This window comes from Capricornis sumatraensis, chromosome 11, assembly GCF_032405125.1.
Source record: "Capricornis sumatraensis isolate serow.1 chromosome 11, serow.2, whole genome shotgun sequence".
Lineage (NCBI taxonomy): Eukaryota > Metazoa > Chordata > Mammalia > Artiodactyla > Bovidae > Capricornis > Capricornis sumatraensis.
The window spans coordinates 23,059,082-23,075,864 of record NC_091079.1 but is presented as its reverse complement, the minus strand read 5'-3'; the positions used below and the strand labels follow the sequence as shown (position 1 = coordinate 23,075,864).

Genomic DNA, 16,783 nt, shown 5'->3' with positions numbered 1-16,783 from the left:
CAGATGCGAGTTTCAGAGGAAGACGGGCTTTCTTTTCCCTTTGGCCTGCTCTGTCTCGCTGGAAAAGTGGGGAAGAAATGAAACCAAGAAAGGAAGGAAGGAGAGAAAGGAAAAAAAAAAATGATGATGATAATCATAATCATAAAGGATAATCATAATAAATAAGACAAGTTGGGCCCATGAGACTGAACGTCAAAGAGGACACAAGACTCGGGCTTGGATTTCCCGCCCCAGACCTAGATGGACTTCCGTCGCCTCATTAGCCTGTGGTTGTCAGTAAAGCTGTGTAACCCGGGGGAGATGGAGCTGATGGGGGACGGAAAGAGGCTGTTTTTTAATGTGCTTGGCGAGATCTCCTCGATCTTGTAAGAGATGGAGTGGAAGTACTGCGGGGCGAGCTTGGCGCTGAAGGAGTTCTGATGCGCCGCCGAGCGGCCGCCGTACTCCTGCGGGCGGTAGCAGGTGCAGGAGCAGACGGACTGCAGGTCCGCCACGTCCGCCTTGTACCGGGGCCGGCCCTGCCGCGCCTCCTCGGGGATGTGGATGACCATGCTGTTGCGCGCGCCGGCCAGGGACGCCCGCTCCTCGGCGTCCCGCCGCTCGTCCTCGCTGTTCATGGTCAGGAACCTGAGGACCACCAGGTTGAGGAAGGCCCCGATGACCGTCAGCCCCACCAGGATATACATAAAGCTAAAGGCCACGTAGAGCGGCTTCTTTTGCAGGGCGCCCTTGGTCTGCAGGGCCACGTAGTCCCCGAACCCAATGGTAGTCAAGGTGATGAAGCAGTAGTAGTAGGCGTGGAAGAAGCTCCACTCCTCGCACTGGGAGAAGGCGGCCGCGCCGATGCACAGCGTCCCCATGCAGGAGAAGAAGCCCACGGTCACCATGTTCTCCATGGACACCTCCGTGTTGCGCAGCCCACAGCACCTCTTGATGCGCTTCAGCAGGTAGCGCACAAACGTGTTCATCCGCTCGCCCAGGCTCTGGAACATGACCAGCGTCAGCGGGATGCCCAGCACCGCGTAGAACATGCAGAAGGCCTTGCCCGCGTCCGTGCCGGGAGCGGCGTGCCCGTAACCTGCAGGGAGGAGGTGAGAAAGGGGAGAGGCAGTGAGGCGGGGTCTCCTTGAGTCAGGGTGGAGTGGGGTGGGGTGGATGTGGGCACTGCAGCTGGGATGCAGCTGGGGTAACCTGAGTCGGGGTGGCGGGAAGAACAGGCCAAGAATCAAGGAAGACGTGTCCCTCCGTGTTTGGAGCACTTAATTAGGGGCAGTTGGAGGAGGACTTTGGGGGTCATTTTACTGTTCTTAGAGTAACACGAAGGCTTTCCAAAGAAAAGCAGCATATTCACTCATATGATTTTGCAGAAAGCTGCAGACGTAGCCAGCCCAAGGGAGAAAAATGGCATCCGCCCACCATGGATCATCCCTAAGAGCACACAAAGAATGCCAACTGGGTTTTCTTGTTGGCGCTGCTGACCACCATGATCGTATTCTTAAATAGACGGTGGGTCTAAGGCCAGGTTAGGCGGACAGGTGGGTGGAAAGCCCGAAAGTGTGGATCCTTGCACCTCCCCCACTGGGAGCCGTGGGGCCAGCCAGGGAGGCGGGGACACCTCGGAGGGTAAGAGGGTGCACAGGGTGGAAGGGCATGATGGATCCACTCGAGTCATTTCTGCATGTGCTGGTGAAGGGGGAGAAAGAACCCCAGTTTCCACAGCCTCAAGGGTGGTGCCAGAAAGCTCAGCATGGTCTGGAGAACCCCCTGCCTCCTGCCCAGGCTCCCTGTACCCAGCTCAGGTAGCCAATCAACTAATTAATCTGTGTGACCCCCATCATACACCCCCTCTTTCTAACCTTGTGCTGACCCTATAAAACAGACACAATGCAGACACAACGCATCCGACACCACCGGCAGGAAAACAGTTATTTAATAGCAGGGTAACTCGATTTCTCCAGAATTGGGATTTAAGCCCAGAGTTTTCAGCAAATGAGGCTTAAAAGCAGAGGTCTTGAATCTAGAGGTCCCTGCTGAGTGGAGCATAAACACCACAGGGGCAAAGATGTTTACCTCCTTTGTGAGAAATACCGAGCACACAAAATACCTCTTTAACAAAGGACAGAATAAATCTGTGCCACTGTGTGAATGTGGCCTTGTCAGAATCGAGGGGAGACACAGTCCTTAAAGACCCCACACGTGTAGGTGCCTCTGAAACTCTTCACGTAGCTCCACAGAACACCCCTCTGTGGATTCCCTGCATGAGCTATGCAAAGCTGAGCCTGTAATCCCTCAGGTTCATCTGAGCACGGTGGTGCTGGAAAGGTGGTTACCTGCCAGGGTCCCTCGGGTGCTCAGAGATCATGTCACAGTCTGGGTAGGGTTGGCACAATATGGCAGGAGGAACCTGACTCGTTCAAGTTCCAGGACTAACACTGCCCAGAAAAAACAAACAAACAAACACCAGGATCACAGGCGGTATGTGGACTGCGGACTTGGAGGATGAACACGGCCTTCCGACATCTCCAATCCCGCCCCACCAAGAAGGTGCTCCCCTAAGCGACGTGCCCATGGTCACTTAACCGGGTGTATTACCATGGGCTGCAGACCACCTCTCCCAGCCTGGGTGTCCTCACCTGTTACACGAGATAATAACTTTGAGGTAGGTTGTTGTGCAGATCTGCTGAGATCAAAGAGCAGGGTCTGGGACTCAGCAGGGACCTGTCCCCTCCCACTGCCTCCTCCAGGAAGCTTGCCCTGACTGCTCTAGCCCACACCTCTCCACCAGGGATTCATCACTTACTGCCTGCCTGTCCCCTGCCATGAACTTGTACCATGGGCTGCCTGACTGGGAGCCACACTTTCACTGCAGAGTTGACATCACAAGTTTGTACCTTCTCTGGCCCTCAGTCCCATTGAGGCAGCACAGAGCTCCCACCCTCTCAGAGATCCCACGGCCTTTACGAAAGAGGAGAAACGGCAGAACAACATTGGAGTTGGCTCAGAAAGGGCAGATGAGGAAATAGCAAGAAGAAAATAACAGGCATATCAATAGAAATTATCTAATCTGAAGAGAGGAATAAGTAAGTCAGAAAAACAAATCATATATTGACACATATATTGCTGCTTTCAAACTGTGGTGGTGGAAAAGAGTCTTGAGAGTCCCTTGGACAGTAAGGAGATCAAACTCAATCCTAAAGGAAATAAATCTTGAATATTCATCAGAAGGCCTGATGCTAAAGCTCCAATACTTTGACCACCTGACGTGAAGAGTCAACTCATTAGAATAGACCCTGATGCTGGGAAAGATTGAAGGCACAAGGAGAAGGGGACAGCAGAGGATGAGACGGCTGGATGGCATCACCGACTCAATGGACATGAGTTTGAGCAAGCTCTGGGAGTTGGTGATGGACAGGGAAGCCTGGTGTGCTGCAGTCCATGGGGTTACAGAGGTGGACACAACCGAGCGACTGAACAACAAAAAGCGTACATGTGTCTAGAAAATGCTACAGGTGGACCTGTTTCCAGGGCAGGAATGGAAACACAGACAGAGAATGGACATGCAGACACAGGCGCAAGGGGAAGGTGGGGAGCGGAGGGCGGGCTGGACTGGGGGATTAGGACGGACACACATACACTGCCATGTGTAAGGCGGTTAGCGGGAACCTCTCGTTTAGCACAGGAAGCCCAGCCCAGTGCTCTGTGGTGGCCTGTGGGGGTGGGTGGGAGGGAGGGAGGGAGGTCCAAATATACACGCATAGGTGATTCACTTCATTGCACTGTTAGCAGAAGCTAACACAGCATTGTGAAGCAAAGTATTCCAATTTTTTTTTTTAATTTAAATCCAAAATGGGATTATTTCCTCAATTTCTCTTTCTGATCTTTTATTGTTAGGATATAGAAATACAGCAGGTTTCTGTATATTAACTATGATTTCTTCTTGGAAAGGAGAGGTCATCTTCCCTCACTTGTGCCATATGAGCATTTTGTATGCTTTCCGCTGCGTCTCTTGTACCGTAATCTGTAGATGGTGCATATGCTACTGAGAGCTTCCCTGGTGGCTCTGTGGTAAAAGAATCCGCCTGCCAATGTAGGGGGATGTGGGTTCAATCCCTGGGTCAGGAAGATCCCCTGAAGGAGGAAAGGGCAACCCACTTCAGGATTCTTGCCTGGGAAATCCCATGGACAGAGGACCCTGGTCAGTCCACGGGGTCGCAAAGAGTTGGACACAACTTAGGAACTAAACAAGGCTGTTGAGATAACGAGAATGTGCGATCCCCACAGCATGGGCGTACATGCGGTGCACAGATCCTGTGTCCTGAGTGCTCGCTCCATGCCCACCCACATCCTACACCACGTGTGTGTGCTGTGGGTATACAGGAGATGCTTTGCATATTAGTCTAACATGTAGATGGTATGTGGCTTTCCCCTCTACGCTTCACATCCACATCCAGTTACTCTACCTAACACATCCACCTTTCACAAAGTTCCAAGCGTATGCCACGTGTATTTTTATAAAGCGTCCACAGGTGCTATGTCTGTGCATTCCACAGACACTTAGTGAATATCCTAGATGTATAGGCTTCATATGTGTCCTGTTTGCAATCAGTGCCCATCACACTGCATCATAAGCAGATATGGGAAGCGGATCCAGTGGAGTGTCCCATGGTGGATCAGCCAAGGGCTTTGCTCGCCCCAGGCCACCACACCTTCTTCCCTCCTCACACTCCCGTGCTATAAATAGCCCATTAATTAACTGTTCAAGTTGAGAGTGCCACCTCCTGCAGTCACGGAGAGCTGTCAGTCCACGCGCCGTGGATGTAGCTGCTGGCACTTGTAGAGAGTCGCTCCAGGGTGTGAACCCGCTGAAGAGGTCGACTACCAAGGTCCTCCTCTCCCTCCCTTCCTCAGACCTCCTGCTGGGGCTGTCCCGTGGATGAACTCGGCTGGCCACCAGATGGCCAAGAAGCCCTGGAGGTGGCTCAGACAGACTTAGCCTCCCCAGTGGGGAGCGGGGTGCAGATGGGTGCATCTCGCTGGGGACACGGAAGATGCCCAGCACAGCTTCCTTCCTGGAGGCTCTGCAAGATGGCAGCTGCGGTGGGAACGGTCCTGTACCCTGGACCACTGGGGCCCTCGGAGATTTGTTCACCTGGAAGGCCCTGAGATTTGGGGTGTTCTGGGCCCACATGCTCATGTACCTGTCTTGCTAAGGGATGTCTTTGCTATAACAGACCAGTGAGATATACCACGGGCAGTCAAAAGGAAGGCATTCTTTCTTTCCGCAGGGTGGTGGGCTAGAGAACTGACACCCCCAGGGATGAGATACACAGGCATGCTGCTGGCCAGGCCCTGAGAAGGGCCACAGCTTCACTCATCACAGGAAGGGCTGGGGGCCGGGCACCTGGTTTTGACCCAGCAAATACTATGCTGGTTTCCTTCCAGTAAATAGATCCCATCCAGAACCACTAGCTAATTTACCGCCTTATTAAGTTGCCAACCATCTCTTGTTTTCCAGCATCCATCTGGGTTTTCTATCAGCTGCACAGGTGAGCTATATGGAGATGTCATGGGACTCCCACCCCTGCGTTTTGTATAAATATAAACCTACTTGTTTACCAAGAGGCGCTTTGTTCTTTCCTGAAGACCTCAGTTTCCATCTGGTATCATTTCCCTCCAGGCAGAAGCACCTCCTTTAGAAATCACGCTGCTCTTTAGAGCGGCCGGAAACAAGTTTTGATTCTGAGAGTGGATTTTGTCTTCGTTCTCAAAAGATATTTTCCCTGGATAGACAGTTACGGGTTATGGTGTTTAAAAGGCTTTTTTAAAGATGGTGTTCCACTGTTTCCTGGCCTCTGGTGTGTATGATTAAGAAGTAAGTGCTGTTCAAACAGCTGTTTCACTGTACGTGATGCACTGTTTCTGACGCTTTCAAGATTTTCTCTCTGGTTTTTGGCAGCTTGATTCTGATGTTTTCTTTGTGTTTATCTTGCTTGAAGTTTACCAAGTTTCTTGAATCTGTAAATTTGTGTCTTTCGCCAGATTCGGTGAGTTTGGGCTATTATTTCTTCTGTTTCTTTTGAGTTATTCTCTTTCTTCTGGGACGCCTGGTTACAGTGCCCTACAGGTCTCTGAGGCCTTTCACTATTGAGTGAATAGACACAGCAATCTTGAGAAAGAAAAATGGACTAGGAGGAATCAGGCTCCCTGACTTCAGACTATACTGCAAGGCTACAGTAATCAAAATAGTATGGTACTGGCACAAAAGCAGACCTATAGCTCAATGCGACAGTTTAGAAAACCCCAAAGGAGGACAAGCTACAAATACTCGATGCCATCACAAAACCTATGTGACAACTCCAATCCTAAAAGACTTGTTTTTTTTTTCTAATCTGTGATTGAATGAAGGCAGCCTGGCCTCCTTAGGCAGAGCTAGATTCAAGCATTACTCATATGTTTTCCAGACTCACCCAGAGCCTTGACTATGCACACTACCTGTGCTTGGTACAGAGGGTCCCCAGGGGCGTTTTGTCTTCCCCTGATATCTTGGGGCCACCAGCCAGAACTCCCCTAAGTGGAGGGCATGGGTGTCGCAATGCCACCGAGGACTCCCAGGCTGGTGCGTGTCCTCCTCGGTCACCTTCCACCCCACCTGTGAGGCCCAACCCCACGAGCTCAGAGCCACACCTCTGTCCAGCTTTGCCCTCTAAGACTCTAGGCTCCCCCATGCCCCCACGCTCCCCCTAGAGCCTCTAAGCTCTAGGCTTCCCTGAGCACTGGGAGCCACTTTCTACTCCACCAACATAACCTCAGGAATCCCATCTAGGGCCATACTGTCCATCCTTCCATCATTATAAGCAGTACATCCTTTCATCAAAGAGACTTCTAAAATTGATCCATACGGGGTTCAGGCGGTGTGCATGGGGCCCAGGAGAGACTCTGAAACCGCAGCCCCAGGAAGAAGCCTCTGGGCTCCTGCTCTGTGACCTCAGAAGATGCACTCATGTCACTGGACGGATGTGGGAAATTCAGCTGCAAGGGGACAGTGAGACCAGGTCACGGCCCCTCCACAGGAGACAGGGTCATCCCTCCCCAGCCCTGCAGGAGCCCAGCAGTGACCAGCATGACTGTCACCCAGACCTCCTCAGGCTGGGGAATGCAGAGGCCACAGGCCGCTGAGTACGAAGCTCCCTGCACGCAGGGGACACAGCGGCTCTCACTGTCTCTCTGCACTCAGCCCTGCAGCCCCCTTGCTGCTGACTCTCCACGGATGCAGAGCCTGAGACTCAGAGGTGCTCAAGTCCTGGAAGTTAGGACAGCCATGGGGACCGGTGACTGCCTGCAAAGCCCCCCCACACACACACACAGCAGCTCTGACCCCAGCACCGTGCTCCCTGAGCTCCAGGATGCCAGCTCAGGGTCCAAGCACACGGAGTCACCCTGGAGGCCATTTCAGGTGATGCCCCAGCCCGGCTCACTCGCCGGCCAGCCCCTGCCGGGTCCTTGCCTTGCAGCTCCCAGCCTATTGTCACCGACCAGGAGGCCGGTGAGCGGAATGGGGTCAGGGGGAGGACCACCCCAGAGTTGCTCCCAGGTCCCAGCCCAAAGCTAGAGCAGACGGGGACACAGACTTTGAATCAAATTCAGGTACCTCGGGGCCATGATAGGAGGTGGAGCCCTTGCCAGAGTGGCCCCAGGGCTGAGACCCAGCTTAGCTCACCAGAGCAGTGGGGCGGGTGCGAGAGGGGCCTCAGCTCAATGCAGGCCAGCGTCCTCTCCACCAGGCCCTGCGTGGGTTGCAGGAGGATCTGATCCAGGCCCTGTGTGGGTTGTGGGAGGATCTGATGGACACAAGACACAAAACCGAGAGGCTGAGCACAGCGTCAGACTCTCAGCATCGTCAGCTTTGCCTGGTGGAAAGATCTACCCCGGGGCCCATGCTGGATGTGACAGAAGCATGGAGGAGGCTCCCTGCTCAGACTGGGCCATCAGCGCAGGGTCACTGCCGGATGAATAGGAGCCCGCCGGGAGGAGAGGTGTGTGGGATTCTCCCAGGCCGCAGTCTCCGCTGGAATTCAGACGTTACTCAGTGCTTCCTGTCTTGTCCTGCTCCCACAGATCAGGGCCTCTCCTTGGGCCCAGGGTCCTGTGGCAGAGCCCAGGACCCGGCCAAAGGGCAGAGGCAATGGGCATCCGCTTGGGGCCAGAGGATCCTGGCCTCCCTTGCAGGAGCGCTGAGGGCAGGGTAGGTGGATGTGGGGGGTGATGGAGGTTGAGGAGAAAGGAAGACCCTCGAGCTCAGCTTCACAGCCCAGCCCGTGCACCTCGCCCCAGGAGAGCGCCCAGAGGCTGAGCCCAGGGGTGGGGGTGGAGCGTGCAAGAGCTGCAGGGCTATGCGTTAAGAGGAACGCGGGGATTCAGCTGGAAAAGAACCTGCAGAGCCCAGCTCCACACCTGCCCGGGCTTCCTGACCTACACATCCAGAGAGGGGATGGTACTGTTCAGACAACAAGCCCCACCTTGAAGAGCTATCTGGACTCCTGAGCCTCCGAGAAAGACACCTCCATTTCCCCGTCTGTGAAATGGGGCCAAGGACAGGGAGCAGAGAGGGACAGAGAGGCAGTGGGAACTGACCGCTCACCAGGGCATCAGGTCCCTGCTATGGACTGAACGTTCCTCCAGTCCGGCAGGGAGATGACACTCAGGATGGGGCCTGTGGGATGAGGTTTACATGAGGTCATGAATGCAGAAGAGGACGAAGGAGCCAGCATTCCTCAGTCTCTGTCATGTTAGGACTTGGCGAGAAGGTGGGTGTCGGCAGGCAAGATGAGAGCCCACCCACCCAGCCAGGCACGGAACCTGCTGTCACCTGGGTCTCGGACTTCCAGCGTCCAGAACTCCGAGACGCATTTGCTGTTGGAGCCCCGCAGTCTGGCATTCCGTTCCTGCAGCATGAGTGGACTGATGCCCCCAGAACTGAGGCCAGGCTCACGGCCCCTCTCCGTGCCGCCACGCAGACCTGCGCTCTGCGGCCTTCGGGCCAGGGCACCCGGAGATGAGGCCCCGCACAGGATGACACGTGGACGCCGGACGCGCCTCCCACACGTGGGCCTGGACATGACAGGCTGCCCCCTGGCCTGCCTGCACCACCAGCCTTATCAGCTGCTTCCTTCTGCGTCTCCTCCCGTCCCTGAGCCCAGGCCAGGGGGCTGGGGGCTCCTGGGGCAGGACCATCACCTGGACCGCACGTCTCACACCCTCGGGACACTGCCCTGCTGCAGCCACCGTGGGGCCAGGCCTCTGGGTGGGGGCAGAGTTGTCCCCCATCCTTCTCCTCCTTCTGCTGCCCTCCTCTCTTCCACTACCTTCTCACCAGACTGTGGCTCCCAGGTGGGCAGAAGCCCACTCCTGGCCCACCTTGGTGCATCGCAGGGCCTGGCATGGGGCAATCACTCAGAATTTAGAAGGCAGCATCCCTGCGCACGTGACCTCCATCTTCCAGGCCTGCCTTGAGGCCCTGGCCCATCCCCGAGCCCAGCACGGCGGGGGCAGCTCTGCCCGAGAACTGCACCATCCCGCCTGATTTTCACGGCCCCTTTAATATACTTAGTGGGTCTCTTTGATCTGTCCTGGGAGAGGTTTTGCAGAGAAGAGGCCTGCATCTCAGGGCTGCAGCGGGCTAACAAATAAAACAAATGAATAGGCTCTGTCCCCGCAAGGGAGCCAGGCGGGCAAGGAGGGTAATGAAACTGATGGTTCCTATTGGGTTGGGGGCGCCCAAAGAGCCCACTGAAGCGACAAGGCAGTACTCCCAGAAAAACACCCTGTGCCCCCCACCCCCGATTTCTTGCTAGATTCCCCAGGAGTGTGGCAGCCGCCAGGTTTGAGAAGTTCCCGGGCCCAGCTCCTGCTCTGGGCAGCGTTTTCCTAAGACACCATGAGCATCCAGCAGGCTGTCCTCACTCAGAAAAGTATAAGGCAATGGGGCAACGGGGGGTGGCGGACCAGCCTCACTCCTGACACTCCAGGACTGCCCGTGGCGCCTCCGAAATCTAAGCTCATCAACAGCTGGCCGTAAATGATCTCTCCAGACTTTTGCAGTCCTTCACCGTTTGCAAAGCTTCCTCTACTGTGGGGTGCCCCCCTGTGAAGCCTGCCGGGATCCCTTGGCCAGAAACAACCAACCTGGCTCTGAATTCCCCTCCAGGACACTGTGGGGGTGGGGGAGGTGAGGGGTGGGGACAAGACTGGCCCCCGGGGATCACGACAGGCTGGGTTAGACTCTGCCCTTCAGGAACCATGGGGGATGACCTCCCTGCCCAGGCCGCCTCGTTCTCCTTGGTCAAGTTCACTGCGACCCCAAGCTCCCGGGGTGCTCTGCCACTCCGAGCAGGGGTGGCCATCAAGGCCAGGTGCCAGGTGAGAGTGATCCACTGAACGCGCAGCCCAGGGAAGGAGGAGGCCACCCAGGCACCTGGACATCAGGAAATTTGCTGCTGGAAGACAATGTAATATTTATAAAGGACACGCAAGGATTCTGTGCCTATAGGAATTAAAATAAGCACAACTTCTATTAAAGAATGACTCAGGGTGGCTTTGAAGAGGGATGGGCCAGGGAAGGGAGCTGCCCTCGCCGCCCCGTGCTTTCTGGCGGCCCCCCACTTCAGCTGCAACCAGCATCCCACTCATCCATCCTCCCAGCACCAGCCTCGCTCCAGCCCCTGTACAGGCTCCCCAGGATTCCTGAGCCCCAGGTGTCTGCAGACACCAAAAGGAGAATGAATCACAGGCCCTGTGGGGGGTGGGGGGCTGAGAGTGGGCAGGAAGGGTCCTCCTGGGGTTCCTGGATAGAGATGAGGAAGGCCCAAGGACCACATCCGGCTCCATCTCCTGTTTTACCAACCACGACACTGGGAAAGCCACTCAGATGCTAAGCCTTGACCTTCTCCTCTGTGGAGGGGAGTGAGGGTCACCTCCATAGCACTCTGCAGCCTACAAAGCTTTTCTGCATTCATTCTCTCATCTGGAAGGGCCACCTCTGTGACAACTCCAGGTCAAGGCACCCTTCTCATGATATAACGGAACCCAAATATCCCCTAGGTCCCACCACGGGGGCTTGGGCCAAACTGCAGGAGCCTCATTCATCCCAAAAGGGGATGACATTTCTTGTGGGCTCTGCTTGGGTCCACTGGCCAAGCCCTGAACCAATGAGCCTTTTGCTCTTTCCTGCCAGAAAGGAGCCAGAGTGTGATGTCCGGAGCCCCAGAAGTCATTTCACCACCGTGAGGATGAGCCCAGCCAGAGGAGACTGTCCTGAGAAACGGAGCTTTCATTCCGACCCCGGGTCAGCTCTTCTCAGCTCCTCCCATCTGTGTCGCAATAATCTGGCTTCAGCGAGTGTCTTGATTGCAGTGGATTAACACTCAACATGTCCTACCCCTCCGCATGACTAGAAATAATCCACAGGCCCCTGCACCCTACACGGTTTCTCTTACAGGCCACCAGGTCTGTTGGGGGTGGCCAAACCAGGCCTGTGGGTGGCCGGCAGCCAGCTGGAGACCTGAGTCCCCAGAAAGAGCAGCTGTTCCCCAAGCCCCGGGACCAGGGCTGCAGGCCAGGGTGACCAGTTTTTAAAGAGAAGCTGGAAATACTGGATATTGAAGATATGGAATCTAATTAGCATCTAATGAAACATTTTAAAACGCGGCCCAGGCCAAACAAAATAAGACAAAACCGACCATCTGTTTGTCTAACGCAGGAGTCACGAGGCTCCAGAGCCGGAGGAAGGGAAGAGAGAAGAGAATGGACTTGAGAGGGCAGGTAGGGACAGGAGAGGGGCGTGAGGGGCCAGCCAGGCCGCGGCCCCCGACCACTGAGCCCTGTCTCACAGCGCCCACCCGTCCCGTCCACCTTGCCCCATTACAGCAAGGTTCCTGCTACAGGAGTCACCTGCTGGCCCCATTTCACAGATGCACAAATCAAGGCCATGGTCGTGCCTCCCCCAGGTGGCAGAGGTCAGCCTCGCCCCGCACAAAGCACCAAGCAGGACCACAGCCCATCAAGAGTGGCCATCCCAGGCAGACGGAGGCCCCTTTCTACCATCCCCATGGGGTTCGGTGCACAAAACCTCGACTGCAACTCACAGATGAGAACCCAAGGCTCCCCATCCGGGCTGGGGATGCCACGGCCTGAGCCCTGGCCCCTCTTGGAGGCGCCTGGAGCCACCTTGCTCAGTCACCGGTTTGGCACTGTGATCTCTGGAGGAAAACCTGGCAGGTTTGGTGTTTTATTTAATGACAGAGCAATTCCCTCAAAGGCTTATTATTATTATTATTATTAATTTCCCAAAACGTTCCCTTTGGGTTTCGCTTCATTGTTTGTTCTTAAGAGGAAAAGGAGACCTAAAAATATATTTTAAAAAATACGCAAGCTCACAAGCTACAGGTTTCTAATGACAGCTCATGGTCATTAGAGGGAGGCCCCCCCGCCCTGCCCCCGGGGAGAGCCTGATGAGTCCCTTCCTGGGAGGGCTGGGACAGATGGGTGAGGGGTGCCAGCTGACAGCACAGCCCACCCGGCCTCAGGGACCTTCCCGCTCGTACCAACCTGGTGCCCACTCCCCTTGCTTGTGCTGGACGGACATTTCACCTTTCGCTGGGCCTGTGTTATCACTCAGGAGTGCCTGGTAGATGGGATGGGGGGCTCCTGGAAACCCTGGTCCAGACTCCCGCTGGGCTTTCCCACCCCGCCCCAGCCCTGGGCTGCGTCTCCCTGGCCCTGCTCCCTCCATGTTATGAGAATCCAGTGGGACCCAACGACGCGTCATTATTCCCATCTTACAGATGAGGAAACTGAGCCTGGGCAGCCCTGTGTGCTTCTCTTTTAGTCCCATGAAGACTCGGGAGGCTGCCATCAGGAGACCCTCAGATGGGGCCTAGATGCATCCTGGCTGAGGGCAGGGGGCCTGGCACGTGCTGGAAATGACCCACAACAGAATGGTGACCGCCCAGACATCAGCAGGAAAGTAAAAGGCAAGACTTTACAGTTTGCATAAGAATGTTCTCTAAGAGCAGAAAAAAGTAACCAAAAAAGTACTCCCTTTAGAGACTATTTATAGCAACCCTACTCCTAGGTGTATAGCCGAAAGTATTTAAAATAGGTATTCAAATACTCCATGCAGCCGAAAGGTGGAAACTGCCCAGATGTCCATCAGCGAATAATGGATTAGCAAAATGTGGTCTCTCCCTACAATGGGATATTATTCAGCCTTAAAAACAGGAACGGAAGCAACCTAAGTATCCATTGGTTGGTGAATAGATAAAGAAAATGTGGTGTGGAACCTAATTGAACTTAAAGGCTTTTGCACAAGGAAACCATAAACTAAACAAAAAGACAACCTACAGAATGGGAGAAAATATTTGTAAATGATGCAATCAACAAAGCAATTAATTTCCAAAATACACAAACAGCTCATAAAGCTCAATAAAAAAAAAAAAAGCCATTCAAAAAATGGGCAGATCTAAATAAACATTTCTCCAAAGAAGACACACAGATGATCAACAGGCACATGAAAAGATGCTCAGCATCACTAATTATTAGAGAAAGGCAAATCACAACTGCAATGAAGTATCCACTTTACACCGGCCAGGATGGCCATCATCAAAAAGTCTAAAGATAATAAACACTGGAGAGGGTGTGGAGGAAAGGAAACCCTCCCACACTGCTGCTAGTGGGAATGCAAATTGGTGCCGGCCCTACGGAGAGAAGGATGGAAGTTCCTTAGAAAACTAAAAATAGATCTACCGTGTGATCCTGCAATCCCACTCCTGGGTGCATATCTGGACAAAAAACCCCAGTGTTCACAGCAGTACTGTTCATGTGACCTCAATCACTTTGCTGTACACCTGAAACAAACACAACATTACAAATCGACTACTTCGATAAAATATTTTAAAATAAATGTTAAAAAAAAAAAAACAGTAAATGCACAAACCAAACAAAAACAAACACACAGATACAGAGAACCAGGGCAGTGATTACCAGTGGGAGGAGGGGAAATGGGTAAAGGGGGCCGACAGTGTGGGGACAGACGGAAACCAAACTTTTGGAGGTGAGCATGCCTTGCTTTGCACAGAAGCAGACGTTCAGCACTGCACAAGAAACATACAATGTCATAAACCAATAAAAATAATTAAATAACAAGAAAACGTGGTGTTTGGGATATTACTCAGCCGTAAAAGAGAAGAAAACACATTATTTTTAAAGCAGACTCTTTCCAGCTTCCAGGGTCCCAGCTCTTGACCGGAACAGGACAGATATCAGGAGCAGGAAGGGGTCAAGGCATACCCCACTCCCAGCCCCCAGCCCCTCAAATATCTCAGGCTTGGACCCACAGAGGCATGGAACCCTGCTGTTGGAGGAGGCTAGAGGCCCTCCATCTGCCAGGGAGGTTTGCTTCTGAAGAGGATCACAGATGGTGTAGTCAGGAAAGAGTTCAAGGGGCTGAGATGCGGGTTAAAGACCACAGCCCTCAGGCCCACTTGCTAAGGAGCCTCCGCGGGCCGCCAGAGTCAGAGACCAAAAATGCAAGCGCGCCCTCTGGCGGGCACGCGGACGACTGCAAATGCCGCTGCAGCCACCAGCCCGCGGTTCCCCTGGGACCGCATCCAGACTCAGGATGCCCGGGGGGGAAAAGCCATTCATCTTTTTCTCATATGGTGAGCTTCTCTGAAGTTACCACCAACCAATAATAGCAGTAATAATAACAGATGATGGTGGCAGCCACAACCACAGTTTACTGAGGACACACACGGGGCCAGGGAGGAGTCACCTTCCTTAACTCATTCACTCTGCAGAAGAAGGGGCACTCTGCAGGAGAGGGAGCACCCTGAAGGAGGGGGAGCACCCTGCAGGACAGAGAGCATCCTGCAGGAGAGGGAGCACCCTGAATGAGAGGGAGCACCCTGGAGGAGGGGGAGCACTCTGCAGGAGGGGGAGCATCCTAAAGGAGGAGGAGCACCCTGCAGGAGAGGGAGCACCGTTAGCGCAGTGAGTGGTGGTATCTCCCAGTCATGGATGGCGAGCCCCAGAACCAGGTGGAGCCGGATCCTCCATCTCTCCCATTCCACTCTCCTTCCCTCACCACCCACAGTCCATAACCGCCTCTGAAAAAAAAGAAAAGAAAAACTGCAAGGAAAGATGGGGAAACAAACCTAAATATAAAAATCAGGTTCACAAGAAAAATTATATAAAATTGGGCTGACTTTTGAAAAGTCTATGGCAGAATAAGAAAATTGTAAGTCAGCTTTCATACCCAAGAATACTGTCTCATTCAGTAATAACTGATACTTGGGTATTTTAAGTGAAACGAAATATTCAAACTCGTGCTTGTTTCTGTTAGAAGTGGGGACTCTTCCGTTCAGGGCCTGGAGTATAGGAAAGGGAGGGAGCAGGTGGAATTCATGGAGGAAAGATCCTTCGGGCAAAACAGAGGCTTGGATATCAAGGTACTCAGGACTCTGAGTGCTGGGACCCCAGCTTCTCCCCCCCCCGCCAGCCTCACCCAGGTGCCCCAGCGTCCTGGCTCCCTGCAGACACAGCCTGTGCCTCCCTCCGGGAAGCTCTTGCCCCTCTTTAAGGACCCACCTCAAAGGCCACCTCCTCCAGGAGGCCCTCTTCTCCCTCACTGAGAATCCCAAAGGAGCTCTGGGCACACAGGGACCTAAGGGACACGGACTCTGGTGGCCTGCGGTCAAGCCAGGCGCCCCCCTCCCTGAAAGGAGCATGATCCACGCCAGTGGGGGGATGGGGCCGGGAGAGCAAAGACACTGGTGCTTTCATGGCTGAAAATCGTCATCTCTGCCTCTCGGACGCCTGAAGAGCCGAGTGAAGGTAAATGCTCAGCTTCCCAAACTGCCCGTGTTCACGCGGGCTGGATGTGCAGGGGTCTTGTTCCAGGGCCGACCCTGAGGCAAGAGGTCTGGACCTGGGACTCTGGGTTGCCCTCCAGCTCTGCAGATTCCCCCTCTCCCACTGAGTAGGGGTCACAGGGGCCTGTGAGAGCTCGCAGGGTCAGTGTTCAGCCTTAGAGGTCACCACCTGACCTCACCTGAGCACCTGGAGGTAGTGAGAACGGAGCTCATCTCATGCACACGTGTTGGCAGCCACCCACGTCTCGCAGACTGAGAGCTGCTCACTTCCTCAAGAAGCATCAGAAGCAGGCGGGCTCTAGTCCCGGGCGCTGGTGCCCAAGCACAGCTGGCCACAGCGCCCCTCAGGACTGGGGGCCAGCGGGGCTCCAGGCCTGGCCCCTGAGGGCCTGTCGTGCAACTCTCATCTGCTCCCTTCCTCCTCCCCGCTCTGCCCCAACAGGGAGAGGACTCAGGACCTCAAGGAGGATGGGGCCTCCAGGTGCTGGGACCCAGGTTCCTGAGTGACCGTGCTCAGCAGAGGCCCTGCTGACCCACGGTGACTGTGACCCGAGCAGCAGAGGAACTCACGGTGCAAGAGACCAGGGGTGTTGGGGAGGGCGCCTGCTATGCCCCCAGCTCACGAGAGTCACTCAGAGATGATATCTGCCAGCATGGAGGCCACACACGCAGCCAAACACATGCAGACCATCACTGCCGACCTTGCAGCCAAACAGGAGCCCACGGAGACCCCTGACTCAGGTGCAGACACGGCAGAGCCCCCTGTACCTATCCCCACATCTGCCGGGCCGGCCGGGCAGGGACGGTCATGTCCATTTCACAGGCGGGAAGACTTGGGCTCAGGGCCACGACTGGCT

The 16,783-nt window shown here is 54.5% G+C and overlaps 1 protein-coding gene across 1 annotated transcript in view; it reads right to left on the bottom strand.

Annotated features, from left to right (window-relative positions):
• Nucleotides 1–236: 236 nt before the first annotated feature.
• Nucleotides 237–16,783, bottom strand: part of KCNK9 (potassium two pore domain channel subfamily K member 9) — a 97,589-nt gene continuing 81,042 nt past the window's right edge. Inside the window, exon 2 of the mRNA XM_068984076.1 lies at nucleotides 237–1,078. Within this exon, the coding sequence (XP_068840177.1) occupies nucleotides 237–1,078 (842 nt within the window). The remainder of the gene's footprint in view (nucleotides 1,079–16,783) is intronic.